The 14,321-nt window shown below is 44.0% G+C and overlaps 1 protein-coding gene across 3 annotated transcripts in view; it reads right to left on the bottom strand.

Annotated features, from left to right (window-relative positions):
* The window catches only part of Mcm3ap (minichromosome maintenance complex component 3 associated protein), a 43,228-nt gene that overhangs the window by 14,864 nt on the left and 14,043 nt on the right, over positions 1-14,321 (bottom strand). For all 3 annotated transcript variants that reach the window (XM_076867207.2, XM_076867208.2, XM_076867205.2), the window contains exons 10-20: positions 13,519-13,681; positions 12,925-13,085; positions 11,966-12,207; positions 11,470-11,672; positions 10,614-10,714; positions 7,097-7,228; positions 6,437-6,550; positions 3,780-3,932; positions 2,896-3,093; positions 1,095-1,163; positions 883-1,017 (exon numbers count right to left, since the gene is read on the bottom strand). In XM_076867207.2, coding sequence (XP_076723322.2) covers positions 883-1,017; positions 1,095-1,163; positions 2,896-3,093; positions 3,780-3,932; positions 6,437-6,550; positions 7,097-7,228; positions 10,614-10,714; positions 11,470-11,672; positions 11,966-12,207; positions 12,925-13,085; positions 13,519-13,681 — 1,671 coding nt within the window. The remainder of the gene's footprint in view (positions 1-882; positions 1,018-1,094; positions 1,164-2,895; positions 3,094-3,779; positions 3,933-6,436; positions 6,551-7,096; positions 7,229-10,613; positions 10,715-11,469; positions 11,673-11,965; positions 12,208-12,924; positions 13,086-13,518; positions 13,682-14,321) is intronic.

Here is a 14,321-nt window from a genome sequence, read left to right as displayed (position 1 = left end):
GGCGTTATGTATAGCTCAGCGGTAGAGCGCTTGCCTTGTACTTGTGAGATTACTGGGTTCAATCCTCAGCACCACATAAAAAATAAATAAAGATATTGGGTCCATCTTTAAAAAATATATATCTTTGGAAAAAATAAAATAAATAAAACAGAGCTGGGTCCTACAGGGTTGTATTTGGGCAAAAAGAGAAGAAACTCATGGAACTATCTCATTCTAATGTGACTGAAGATTCTAAAGTACTAAGGAAAGATTCTGAACAGAAAACATCCCTGGAGTTTGAAATACACATTTTACAGAAACACATTTCTCATGCCTAAAACCTTAAAAATTTCCTAAGTGGTGTACATTTCCTAATGAACTTAGTAAATTAGAAATAGGTGTTTTAAGAAATGAATAAGTATTTTTAAAATGCCACAACTCTTCATTGTTTAATTGTCCTATGAGATGAACATCATGATTTCCTCCTTCCTTATCCCAATGATAAACTGCTTAAAAATGATATGCTCAGAGGACTCAGAGCCTCCCACATTGTGGTGGGAGTGTGAAATAGGGCAGCTACCATGGGATACATTATGGCAGTCCCTCAAAGACTTAAACAGAGTTATCATTACCATAGTGATTCCTCTCCTAGGTATAAACATGTCCACACAATAAATAAGTGGATGTCCAAAGCACTCGCCTGGCACGTGTGAGGCCCTGGGTTCGATCCTCAACACCACATAAAAATAAATAAAATAAAGGTATTTAAAAATATGTAAGCATAATATATTTTAAAAAATTTATATATATCTGTTCCAGGGTTCCCACCATATGAGGCCCACAGCCCTGCCTGGCCAGTGCTCTCAAGAAATCACAATATCAGTGTTCAAAACACTGTCAGACCTGCCAGGACTCCCCAAGGACTGCTCTTCTCCATCAGGCAGCACCAGTATCAACTTCCAGAACACACGCTCCCGCCTCTCAGGGAAATGCTCAGCCACAAGGGATGGAAGGTCCAGAGGTGCCCATGCAGCATTGCTGGAAGGGACAGACCACAGTGGTTAATCCCATGTCCCTGCCTCAGAGGAGAAGCACATACAATAGGGCCAACAGACCTCAGCAGCTGCTGGTGGAAATGCTGAACCTTCATCTGGTGAGCTGTCATGTTTCTGAGCCTCCTCAACCTGCAAAGGAAGAGAGAATAACAGCATGCTCATGCCACAGAAGGGACTTTAGAATATTTACTGGTGTTTCTGAATGAAAAGCAATTGGCTAGTGCCTTCTTGCGTCAAGTACTAAGAAAACTGGGAAAATGTTTTCTGATAAAGAACTAGGTTAGTCAGATGACCCTTCATTCCACAGATATCCATTCAGTATCTGCTGTGAGCTGGCCATAGGAGACTTAGCAATAAGACAAAAGTCCTCTTTTAGAACACACACTCATGGCCGAGAACAACCTCTGTACTGGCTGGCACAGCTTGCAGGACATGTCAGTGTCATGGGCAATTGTAGCAGAGCAGGCAGGAGCCAGGTTACATGCTGTCATCTCACTCTGATGGTCAGAAGGAAATGTGAGCAAAGACCTGAAGGAAAGATTAGCCAGCATGACTGTTTCTGACAGACTGAAGAAGAGGGAATGGCCTCTCCATGCCACCATAGAGCCTGAAGTGTTTGGGGGCGGGAGCGGTGTCTAGGAGAAGGGGTTCGGTCTATTGTACAGCACAGGATCATGAATAAGAGGTGAGGCAACCTGAATGAGATGACAAGGGACCCTATCTCGGTGGGTGGAGGACTCTGGCTATAGCCATAATCCAGAGAGAAGCACTGGCAGAGATAGACCTGGTTAGGCCCTAAGTATGCTCTACGGGTGGAGCTCAAGGAGGGTAGGTCTGAGAGAAGAATGCAAGCCCATGTCTGTGACCACAGGATGGCCACTTGGGAGCAGGACAGAGGCGAGCTGTGGAAAATTAAGACGTGGAAGTCATGCTGGGAGCTAGACAAGAGTCTGGAATGCAGGGAAGAGGTACTGCCTGGAGCTGCACCAAGGGAGATGTATAAACGATGGGGACAGGTCAGCAGAGAGAAGGGAAGAACAGAGGGCAAGGGCTGAGTTGAGGGAGCTGGTGAAGGGTGTCAGAAAAGGAGGCCAAGGCTGAGAAGGGCAGCTGGTGAGGAGGAGGGGGACTTAAGAGAAAACTTAAGAAGCTGTAACTCCAAGGTAGCCACGGCAGAGAAAGTGCCCCAACCTCACAGCATGCCTTACAATAACCAGACCATCCAAGCCCCTTTCGCCATCTGTTTACAGATTCAGAGATGACTACAGAATCCGGTTTAAGATAAGACATGGACCTCAATGCAGTATGCCTGCCATGGCCCCTCTATCATACCTCCCCAGGGTCTGCCCACAGAGAAGCAGGGTGGCCCAGACAGGCAGTCTCAAGAGGTGACACTGACACTGGGCCTGATAACAAAGACCAAACCCCACCAGGCCAAGACTGGACAGTTAAGACCCCAGGAACTAGATATGCTCAGGGCAACTAGGAGTGGGGAGTGCTAAGGCACTGTTGCAGGAAACAGAGGGTGGAGTGTTAATCAGATACAGCAGTGAACCTCTGGCTCCACCAATAAGGATGATATGTATGTACTTTAAAACTGGGAAGAGAGAAAAACAGGTGATTTTGAGTCAATCACCAAACTTGAATCTTTCAAGGAAAAAGTAGTATGAAATCAGAGCCCTGCTTCCCAGTAGTAAAGGAAGTCACATGTCCCTAGCTATAGAAATGACACATTCAAAATGCAGTCTCCCGCCTGTCCTCACTTCCTGATACCACTTTTTTTAACTAGCAAATGCATAGTTTAGACCAGTTCCTGGCGAAGCATTGCAGGACAGGAGCCAAGGCATGGCTGGGCACTGACCTGGTGCAGGAGATGCCCACTTTCCCTGCATGGCCCAGGTCCAAAAGGCCCTTAGCCAGGTTCTCCTCAGCAATAGGGCACTCTGCACTGGGTGCCAATGCCTGCAACCGGTTATTCACATCCACACAGCAGGGTGCTGCAGGAAAGGCCCGCATCTGACGCCTTAGTTTCTTCCGGGCTATAACAGCTTCCCTCCACCTGAAGGACACACAAACATATCATCATTCGAGACTAACACCATGGGACAAATGCAGATGTCATAGTTCAGCACTATGACGTGAAGAAACATGGTTTAGGGTCTTTTCCAGCAACAGTCCTTAAAATGAGAAATGAATGAGAATTAAAATATAGGCATGAGAGCAAAAAATAGCATTAAACTACTAAATATAAGAGTTAACACTGAATGGTCTCTGAAGGTTGATTCAGCAATATGGACAAAATCTAAACCCAGCAAACATCACTGATAGGGATGTATCTTCCCACAGCATGCACATATATAGATATATGAACTGTTGGTACAAGTGGTCAGTGCAACACTTTGTCACAGCTACAAAGAGAGGCATGTGGGAGTCTATCAACAGGGAACCAAGGTAGTATATAACTCACTTGTAGTGACATGCTACACAGTAACAGGGCAAGCTCAATACGCTGCACTGCCAGGCCCCAAAGCACACCAAGCAGAGTAAAGATTTAGAACACAGTAGAGAGCATGATCTGCTGATAGCCACAAAAAAAAAAAAAAAAAAAAAAGACAAGAAGATTACTCTAGCAACTGCTGTGTCTAAGAAATGGACAAAGGTCTATCTAAAGGAACTGATGGCTAATACATGTTGAATTCAGTAAGAGAGTCCCCTGAGTGTGGATGTGTAGAATACAGGACTCACCGCTGTAGATACTTGCAGAAGCACTGAAGTTCCTGTAGCGTCTCTTTGGCAGTCTGGAAAATTTCCTCAGCAAGAAACAAGTCCACCAATTGGGCACAGATATCCTCACAACAACGGGCCACACGAACCTTCTGGTCTATCTCCACTGCATTCCTAGGAAACAGGGCAGTCAGTGTGGAGACACTGCACCACAGCCCAGACAAGGAGAACTGACTTTAAAAGTGACGAGTCTGTGTCCTTCATGAGGAAATGTAATTATGTCTTCATGTAAAAGTACAGATACCTCAGTAGCTCATAAGGCTGAAACAGGAGGATTTCGAGTACAATGCCAGCCTCAGCAATGGCGTGGCGCTAAACTTTGTCTCTAAATAAAATACAAATAGGACTGGGGATGTGGCTCAGTGGTCAAGTGCTCCTGAGTTCAATCCCTAGTACCTCCCCCGGCCCAAGAAAAAGAAAAAGTTCAGACAACTAGAAATAGAAACAAAAGTGGTATAAGGTGATACAGTATATGTCCAAAAGGACCCCTGTAACAGTCAAGAAATGAACCTTTAAGTTCAAAGCCAGCTTCAGCAACAATGAGGTGCTAAGCAACTCAGTGAGACCGTCTCTGAGTACAATATAAAATAGGGCTGGGGATGTGGCTCAGTGGTTGAGTGCCCGAGTTCAATCCCCTGTACCCCCACCAAAAGAAAAGAACCTTTAAGTTGGGCATGGTAGTCCACATCTATGTACTATTATAGTGGATCAGGAGACCTGAGGCAAGAGGATTGCAAATTTAAGGCTAGCCTGGGCAACTGTCTCAAAAATTACCAAAACAGGTAGGGGGCTAGGGATACAGCTTAGTGTTAAAGAAATCCTGAGTTCACTCAAGTACACTATTAAAGAAAAAGAAAAAGAAATAAACCTTTAGCCCAGCTGGACATGATGGCACACACCTATAATCCCAGCACTTGAAAGGCTGAGGCAGGAGAATCTTTTGAGCCTGGGAGCTCAAGAACAGCCTGGGCAACATAATGAGACCCCTTCTCCATAAAAAGAGAAGAAAAACAAAGGAAATATTTATCCTAATAAAATAGTTGAAAATTTAAACTTTTAAACAGCCATAAGACAACTGAAAAATCTCAACACAGAGAATTACAATTAGAAGTGTCCCAAATATATGATAAATCACTGGTAACTACTAAGGATGGTCGCCTGTGGCCATGCAGTGGTGGCCTAGGATAAAACAGTATATTATATAGTTTTATAACAAAATTCTATCAAACAAGAGCACAGAGGATTATATCAAACATATAGTCACAAAATCAAAGTAGCTTCAACAGCCAATAGCTCATCCTTGGAGACAACCTGGGGCTGAGTTGACACCAAGCCTCCTCAAACTGCAGGACACTGTCTCTGCGTCACAGCAAGCTAGGGTTCTTACCTCTGTCCTAACACTGTTCTGGGGTTCAGAGTACACATGTCACCATCATTTGTGGGGTGTCTTCCTTTACAGAAACCAGAAAAAGGCCCCAAACTATGACAGATGGAAGGAAACACTAATTAAAGATGCACAGCCTGCTGCCAGGTGTGGTGGCACATGCCTGTACTGCCAGCACCTTAGGAAGCTGAGGCAGTAGGATCACAAATTTGAGGTCAGCCTCAGCAACTGAAGAGATCCTTCTCAGGCTGGGCTGTGGCTCAGGGAGGAGCATTACCTTCATGTGACACACTGGGTTCCATCCTCAGTACCACATAAAAAAATAAATAAAGTTATTAAAAAAAGACCCTGCTGGGGCCAGGGTTGTGGCTCAGTGGTAGAGTGCTTGCCTAACATGTGTGAGGCCCTGGGTCCGATCCTCAGCACTGCATATAAACAAATAAAATAAAGGTATTGTGTCCAACTACAACTTCAAAAAAAAAAAAAGACTCTGTCTCAGGCTGGGGATATAGTTCAGTTGGTAGAGTGTCTGCCTTGTATACATAAGGCCTTGGGTTCAATCCCCAGCACCACAAAAAAAAAAAAAAAAAAGAGAGAGAGAGAACCTGTCTCAACCATGGCCTACTTTCCTCTTCATCTCAAAAAAGGGATGTAGTTCATTAGTAGAACACTCCTGGGTTCAACCCCCAGTATCAGATAAATGAATGAAATGAAATGGAAAATATGTATTGCTGCTGGGTGAGTTCCCATCTGCACTAGAAGTGTTAAAGCAATGTGGTCTATGGCCTTCAGGCTACATCATGGAAGCTTAAGCATAAAGACAGATATTCTTTCACAGCTGGAATGCTTTTTTTTTTTTTTACTGAAACTTGGCAACAAAATTACTAATGTTCTTAAGTGAATAGCCCAAGGATGCCTTCTAATATATAAAACAAGGGAGAGTCTCCTACTTGAAAAACACTGATCATGAATAACCTGGTGTGGAGAAGACTACACCAGTGAATCTGCCAACACACATGTCCCCACGCCCGGTGCAGGGTCCACAAGAGGAATCTGAAAGTGAGGCCTCCCTGTCTCTGCTCCCTGAAGTACAGAACTGGCATGTTACCACTTGACTATCCAACAGATATGCTGCTTTTCAAATCTAGGTGCAAACCTGGTATCCTGAACTGCGCCAGCCTGACAATAGTGCCTTCCAACCCTCCTCCCTCCCTCCATACCCCAACACACTCACTTCAACTCCTGGGAGCAAGTTTCCCGCACACACTCTGTCACCATGAGTTCTGTCAGCTCTGCAGTCAAGCTCTGGCTCAAATGAGTTAATACCAGCTCTCGTTCTTGTTTTAGCCTAGGGATAAAAGAAAAAAAGCACAAGAGTAATACTTAAGAATGAAAGTAAGTGCTAGGCACAGTGGCACAGACCTACAGTCCCAGCTGGTTGGAAGCCTGAGGCACGAGGATCCCAAGTCCAAGGCAAGCCTGGAACCTGAGTGAAACCTGTTTCAAAATTAAGAAAACAAACTAGGAATGTAGCTCAGAGGTACAGCCCCCCTAGGTTCAATTGCCAGTACCACAAAAAAATTAAAAAGTAAAAATTATTTTACTCCTTAATCATGCAGATGGAAATGAGTGGTCCTGCCTGAGTCAGCAGGCCACCTCCAGTGCAGCTTCTTTCCCTTTTTGTCCTACTGAGGGGAAGGGGCACTGTTCACAGGCCGGTACAGTCAGGGGATCCCCACCTAATCCCTGGGACAAAGTATATATGAGGGTGCTGTGGACCTGAAGAGGTCTAATGGCAGCACACTGGACAACAGTATCAGAATCAGGGGCCAGGGCAGTTCACCTCTGTGTCTACACTTCAACCATGTCCTACTGCAGGGCAAGGCATACTCACCTTTCCTCTTCAGCCCGCCTCCTTTCTTCCTCCCTTCGCTCCCTTTCCTTAGTCACTTCTTCAACTGCAACATGCCTCAAAAGGCCTGTGGTTGTAGCCATTAACAGATCCTCCATGGCAGCATTAGAAACACTAAAAAGAGCAAAGTGGATAGAATTCAAACTCATGAAAGAGAAAGTCATTATAGACTATTATCAAATAGGATTGTTCCTGGAATGCAAGGACGGTTTAACCTATGAACACTAATCAATGTAATACAACCACATTAACAGAACAGAGTTAAAACACATGCACACACAATCACCTCAATTAATGCAGAAAAAATATCTAGTAAAATTCAAACTAGGAACAGAAGCAACACCCTTAAGCCATTTATGAAACACCCATAACTCATATCATACACAGTGGTGAAAGCCTGAAAGTGCTTCCTCTGAGATATGAAGACAATGATGCCCACGTTTTCCACTTCAACACATATTGAAGTTATAGCCAGAGCAATTAGACAAGAAGCAGCATCCAAATTGGAAAAGTAATAAAACTATATCCATTCACACATGACATGATCTTACATATAAAAAGCCTTAGGAATCCTAATAAAGAAGCTCAATGAGGTTGAAGGATAAAAATCAATATACAGTGGACAGGGAACATAGTTCAGTAGACTGCTTGCCTAGCCTGCACAAGGTCCTGGGTTTGATACCAGCACTGAAAAAAAAGCAAAAATCAGTAGTATTTATACATATAAACAATGAATAATTTGAAATGGAATTTTTAAAATATTCCATTTATAAGAAGCCTAGAAAATAAAAATAATGATCAGGAATAAATTTCACCAAGGAGGCAAAAGTATTGTACACTGAAAACTATTAAAACACTCCTGAAAGAAATTAAGGCTAACCTAAATGTTAAGATGACAATACGACCCAGAATAATCTATAGGTTCAGTGCAATCCTTATCAAAATCCCAATAGCATTTTTTGCAGAAATAGAAAAATGCTTTCTAAAATTAGAATGGTATATCAAGGAATCCCAAATAGCAAAACGGCCCTGAGAAAACAAGAACAACAACAACGTTAAAAGATGTATACTTTTTTTTTTTTAAGAGAGAGTGAGAGAGGGAGAGACAGAGAGAGAGAGAGAATTTTTAATATTTATTTTTTAGTTATCGGCAGACACAACATCTTTGTTTGTATGTAGTGCTGAGGATCGAACCCGGGCTGCACGCATGCCAGGCGAGCGCGCCACCGCTTGAGCCACATCCCTAGCCCCTGTATACTTTTTTTTTAAAATATTTATTTTTAGTTGAAGTTGGACACGACACCTTTATTTTTTTATTTATTTTTATGTGGTGCTGAGGATCAAACCCAGAGCCTCACATGTGCTAGGTAAGTGTTCTACTATTAAGCCACAACCCCAGCCCGGATGTACACTTTTTAATATCAAAACTTATTGCAGAACTACTTTAACCAAAACAAGGTAGTACTGGTGTAAGGACAGACATAAAGACCAATGAAGCAGAACACAGAGCCCAGAAAGAAACCCTCACATCATGTTTAAATGACTTTCAACAAGGCTGCCAATACCAGTTAATAGGGGAAGAAGTCTTTGTAACAAATGGTGCTAGGAAAACTAGATATCCACTGTCAAAGCATGAGATTGGACCCTTATGTTACACCATACACAAAAGTGAAATAAAATAGATAAAAACCTAAACTTATGAAATAATATTATAAAACTCTGCTGAGTATGGTAGCACATGCCTATAATCCCAGCAACTTGGGAAGCTGAGACAGGAGGAGGATTATAAGTTTAAGATCAACCTCAGCAATTTAGCAAGATCCTATCTAAAATTAAAAAACAGAAAAATGGGGCTAGGGTTGTGGCTCAGCAGTAGAGCACTTGTCTAGCAAGTGCAAGACCCTTGGTTCGATCCTCAGCACCACATAAAAATAAATAAAATAAAGATGTTGCGTCCAACTACAAATAAAAAAATATATATTAAAAAAATAGAAAAGGGATAGGGATATAGCATATTGGTAAAACACCCCCTGGGTTTAATCCCCAGTACCACAAATATATAAGCCCATGGAAATAGTTTTTTAGTTTCATTAAATGGGGCATGCTTCACCTATAATCATAGCTACTCAGGATGCTGAGGCAGAAAGATCAAAAGTTCACGGTCAACCTGGGCTACTTAGAAGACCCTATCTCCAAAAAGTTTTTTAAAAGGGCTGGAGATGTAGCTCGGTGATAGAATACCCCTGAGTTCCATCTTAAAGTAACAACAAAAAAAATTAGGAAGTATATATTTTAACTCCAGGATAAAAAAAAATTAACCAGCCAGACATGACAACATGTATCCACAGTCAGAGTTACTTGGGAGGCTGAGGTAAGAGGATCCTTAAGCCTAGAAGTTCAAGACTCTACCTCAGAAAAAAACATACAGTGTCAATCCTTTTGTGTAATTCTTTTTTTTTTTTTTTTTTTTTTTAGCGGTCCTGGGGATTGAACCCAGGGCCTTCTGCATGAGAAGCAAGCATTCTACCAACTGAGCTATATCCCCAGCTCCCCAGCCCTTTTTATTTTGGTTAAGACAGGACCTAAGTTTCCCCGGACGGCCTTGAATTTGCACTCCTTCTACCTCAGCCTCCCAAATCAGTAGGATTACAGGTGTGTTCCACACCCGGCCCAAGTAGCTGTATTTTATACAGACAAAACAATATCTTTCCTTATTTTTATGCCACTGGAATTTTTAAAAGATGTTGAGTTCACTTTAAAATTAAGAGCTTAGGAAAACTTTATTACATTTATTGAAACTAAATTGAGAAAAATAAATGTTTCTAATTTTTAACAAGGAATGAACTAATTTTGACTGGACATTTGAGATATGTTTAAAGAAAAATAGGTTTATAACTTATAAAATTTAATATAAACTGTTGCTCAAAAACATGAGGAGGAGTTATGGCTCAGTGGTAGAACACTCACCTAACATGTTTGAGGCCCTGGGTTAGATCCTCAGCACCATATAAAGATAAATAAGTACAGGTATCGTGTCCATCTACAACTAACAAATATTTTTTTAAAAAAGCACATGTAGCTGGGTGCAGTTGCGCAAGCCTATAATCCCAGCAACTTGGGAGGCTGAGGCAAGAGGATCTCGAGTTTAAAACCAGCCACAGCAACTTAGCCAGGCACTAAGCAACTCAGTGAGACCCTGTCTCTAAATAAAATGCAAAAAAGTAGGGTTGGGAATGTGGCTCAGTGGCTGAGTGCACCGAATTCAATCCCCAGGACCCCAAAAGAGCATGTGTGATGAAATAGCAGGGCAGGAACATAAAAAATAGCACCTGTCTAGAGTAGAAGATGCAGAGTCCACGAAACTATCACCACAAGCACTGAGCCTGCTCGACCAGATCTTGTGGAAGAATGAAAACACTTTTTGAGAAGGAGTAGCAAGTGTACTCCCAGGGAGCAGGCAGCTGCTGGAGGGGAGGGCGGCGCGCTGGGTGCCACTCACCCCAGAGCTACAGCTGCATAAGCTGCGCCAGCCGAGCTCACTTCCTCACAGTCCCTCTGAAGAGTCTCCTGGATAAGCTCATCCACCACCTGCACAAGGTCCTATGGAGAGACCAGCACAGGGGTCAAATACAGCGTCCCACCCAGGACAGAGATCTTGAGTGAGACCTTGTCATTAGACACTGTCTGACAAAGCACTTGACTCCTATCATGGAATCAGTCACGCTGCTTCAGGAGAGGTCTCTGAGGAATGGCTAGGAGCCTTCCAGAGGGAAAAGCCAGGGGAAGCCTGCCAGACGGCCCCACTGTGCCCTGTTCATCTTCACTTGTCCACACTGAACATCATCAACTTCTGTGGTGGTTCTTTATGCTCCCCTCAGGACTCCCTGACTCCCCCATGTGGTTACTGCCCAGTGCCTGCCTCTGAGTGGCCGGGATGACACATTCGAGTCCCACACCTGTGCAGTAAACAAGCTCTACTCAGTTCTTTGGAAACCCCTTGTCCCCAGGCACAGAGTACTACCATAATCCCACAGGTGCTGGTCAACCTATCTACTGGCCATCTCGAATGAAGAGGTGATGATTTCAATCAGACCACACAGGCTGACGCTCTAGTAGTGAGCACTGAAGTACTGCTCTGACTACTAAGAAGAAAAGAGGGGCTCTGAAGTTAGCCTGGGGAGTTAGGCTCAGTTCTGCCCCATGAGGTCATGAACATGGGCAGATACTACCCTCCACTCTACTTGGCTCCTCTCCTTTGAGACCAGGCAACACAGTACCCCAACACAGGGTAGTGGGGGCCAAATACATTTGTGCACAATGGACTTCTCAGAGCCCTGACCCAGAAGATTCCCTACCGCATCAGAGTACACAGGTGCAGGCTTTGGAGGCAGCACCTCAGGCTGCATGGAGAGCTGGCAGAGACTGGGTGCCACAGATGGGGGTGGTGGAGGGACATGAGGCAGAGATACAGGTGAGGGTGCGGGGACTGGAAGAGGGTGCGGAAGGAGACCCTGTGATGGCACATCCAGTTCTGCCTCACATTCTTCTCTCCCATCACCTGGAAGAAAGGACACAGGAAAACATGTTACTGCAGATGCACACCAACAGCACCAGATGCAGTCATCTCCATGCAGGGACAGTCACACGGACCTAAAGGACTGCCCTCCCTGAAAACACCCATGGGACCCCTGAGGGCATATTGCTTCATGTGCAAAACAGCACTGTGGTGTCAGGGTGCCCAGAGAAGGACTTCAGAACTGTATGGAAAGGTACACCTCCAGGCCCCAGAGTAAGATAGATGCTTCTGGGCATGGAGAGGCTTTGAGGAAAATGCAGGGCAGCTTCACTCACCCGATGTATCCAAGCTAGGTCTCTGAGCGTTGACGGGTAGCTCTGTGGCCAGGCTCTCCCCGACGTACTTGTTCTGGGAGTTGAAGCTGCACACGGGTGTGTGACGAGGAACTGGGGGCAATGGCCCTCCATTCACAACTTCACCAACTGACACTGTCAGCTTCCTGGTAATAAACACTGACTTCCTGGCCTTGGATAATCCCTCTGGTTCCAGGAATGCAGACCTGTTCAGCTCCACACAGCTACCCAGACCACGGAGAGCCCATAGAAAGGTGTCACTCAGGGAAGATGGCAGCTTCATCTTCCCAAATCTAGCTGTAATGCTAGAAACCCAAACCTTGTCCTGTGTCCCGTAGGCCATATGCAGATGAGAGGAAGGCACAGACCACAGTAACCTCTAGTGTCAGCCTCCATAACCACATGGCCTAGCATGTTAACAACCACACGTGGGACAACACATGGCTCTGTCTCAAGAAAAGAGGCTGCTCATCTCCTGAAAGACAGCTCTGGAGAAAAGAGCTAAAGGAGGAAGGGGCTGGAGAAACCCCACTGAGTATAATGATGCCAACTGCTAGGAGAGGGTTTGGAAATTTCATCATGGTCTCAAAATACTGACTGGAAGGTAGAGGAAAACACATCAGCCTGGCCTATTGCTACCTCTATCTCAACCATCTCAACTATCAGAAGTGGGCAGTGGTCACTCACAGGTCAGCAAAGGCTATCTTAAAGGAACAGAATAGGAAGATTCTTAAATTTTATCTTTGGATTCTTTGGTAACTCATGAAAAGCATTGATTTTTAGAGTCACAAAGAACTTGGTCTGAAACCAGTCTGCCCACAAACAGCATGTGACTTTGGGAGTACCTCCCAGCTCCATATCAGGAAAGCAGCAAGTGGAACATGCCTTCTCTAGAAAAAGGGAATGGGAGCAAAGCCCACAGTTCCAGCTTCAGCCCTTACCCATCAGAAACAGTGAGGCCATGATAGTTGAGGAAGTCTGTGGCCTCTTCGCAGTCTCTGAAAAGCAGCATGCGCACCACACCATCCAGGGGAAAGACGGTAGACCGCTGTGTGCTCACAGTATATGCAATGTTGAGAGCCCGGAGAGCGTCCTTGCGGATCTGAAAGGGAAGGCAGTCTCAAATAAAGAAGCCAGTTAGACAAAGGCAACAGTCAACCCCACTTGACCAGCCTCACCCCCAAAATTTGGATTAATAATGCTGAGAATTTCAAAATTAGAGATTTTGTGCAAGTAATATGGGATCTCTGCTTTTTCGTTTCTGTCTGCATGAATGTTGACAAGGCTGAACCTGGCTGCCATGCTCAAGATTTCTCTTATCTGAGCCACAGTGAGCATCTGCACTGCACACTTCTCCTGGCAGCGATCAACAGTGCCAATCCCAAGTCAAGGGGCCATCACAAATCCCTCACAGACTGCACAGTTTCCAGGAGAGGGGCTATAACCCACTTGGAAGAGCTCCACATCAAGAGATGCTTCAGCACCCCAAGTAACAATCTCTTCCTTCTTGTGCTACAAGCAGTTATTTTACTCACCTGATTGAAATAACAGTGTAAAAGACACGCATTCAGATAGGAAGCTGACTGGACCAGTTTGAAAAATCTCACAAAATTATTACTGTTCAGTGCAGCAAAAGCCCGGACAGCGAAGTCCACCTCGGGGGAGTTTCTAACATCAGGGTGAAATTGCTGCACTTCTCTGTTAGGGAGACAAAATGTTCAGAGCATTGTTTTTAATTAAACAACATTTCTAGAAAGATAGATTTGATAAATAACTAGATTTCAACAATACTGAGAAAGAGTGTCCTGTGGTGACGTGTGCCTCTGAATTCAGTTTTCTGATTTCAGAGCTACCACTCTGAACTTAGATCAATAAGGGTTTTCTTTAAAAGGATAAAATACACTGATTCAAGCAATAATTTAGTAATCATCAAAAAGTTATCTTAAAGTAATCCCGACTGGCCAGGTGCATTGGCACCTGCCTATAATCCCAGCAGCTCGAGAGACTGAGGCAGGAGAATCATGAGTTCAAAGCCAGCCTCAGCAATGGAGAGGCGCTAAGCAACTCAGTGAGAATCTGTCTGTAAATAAAGTACAAAATAGGACTCGGGATGTGGTTCAGTGGGCAAGAGTGCCCCTGAGTTCAATCCCTGGTACCAAAAAAATAATGCTGACTGAATGCCAGCAGTATAATGACAAAGTTTGTTATTTTTAAAAAAAAAAAAAAAATCAATTTGAACTATTTAAGATAGAAACAAATGATTGTCATATATAAAAAGACATTAAAAAAAAAAAAAGCACAGCCATTTTACATAGCCAGCTTATCTGCCAGGCTTAAT

Source organism: Callospermophilus lateralis, chromosome 10 (genome assembly GCF_048772815.1).
Source record: "Callospermophilus lateralis isolate mCalLat2 chromosome 10, mCalLat2.hap1, whole genome shotgun sequence".
Classification (NCBI taxonomy): domain Eukaryota; kingdom Metazoa; phylum Chordata; class Mammalia; order Rodentia; family Sciuridae; genus Callospermophilus; species Callospermophilus lateralis.
The sequence above is the reverse complement of the archived record's forward strand: the minus strand, read 5'-3'. Positions and strand labels throughout refer to the sequence as shown.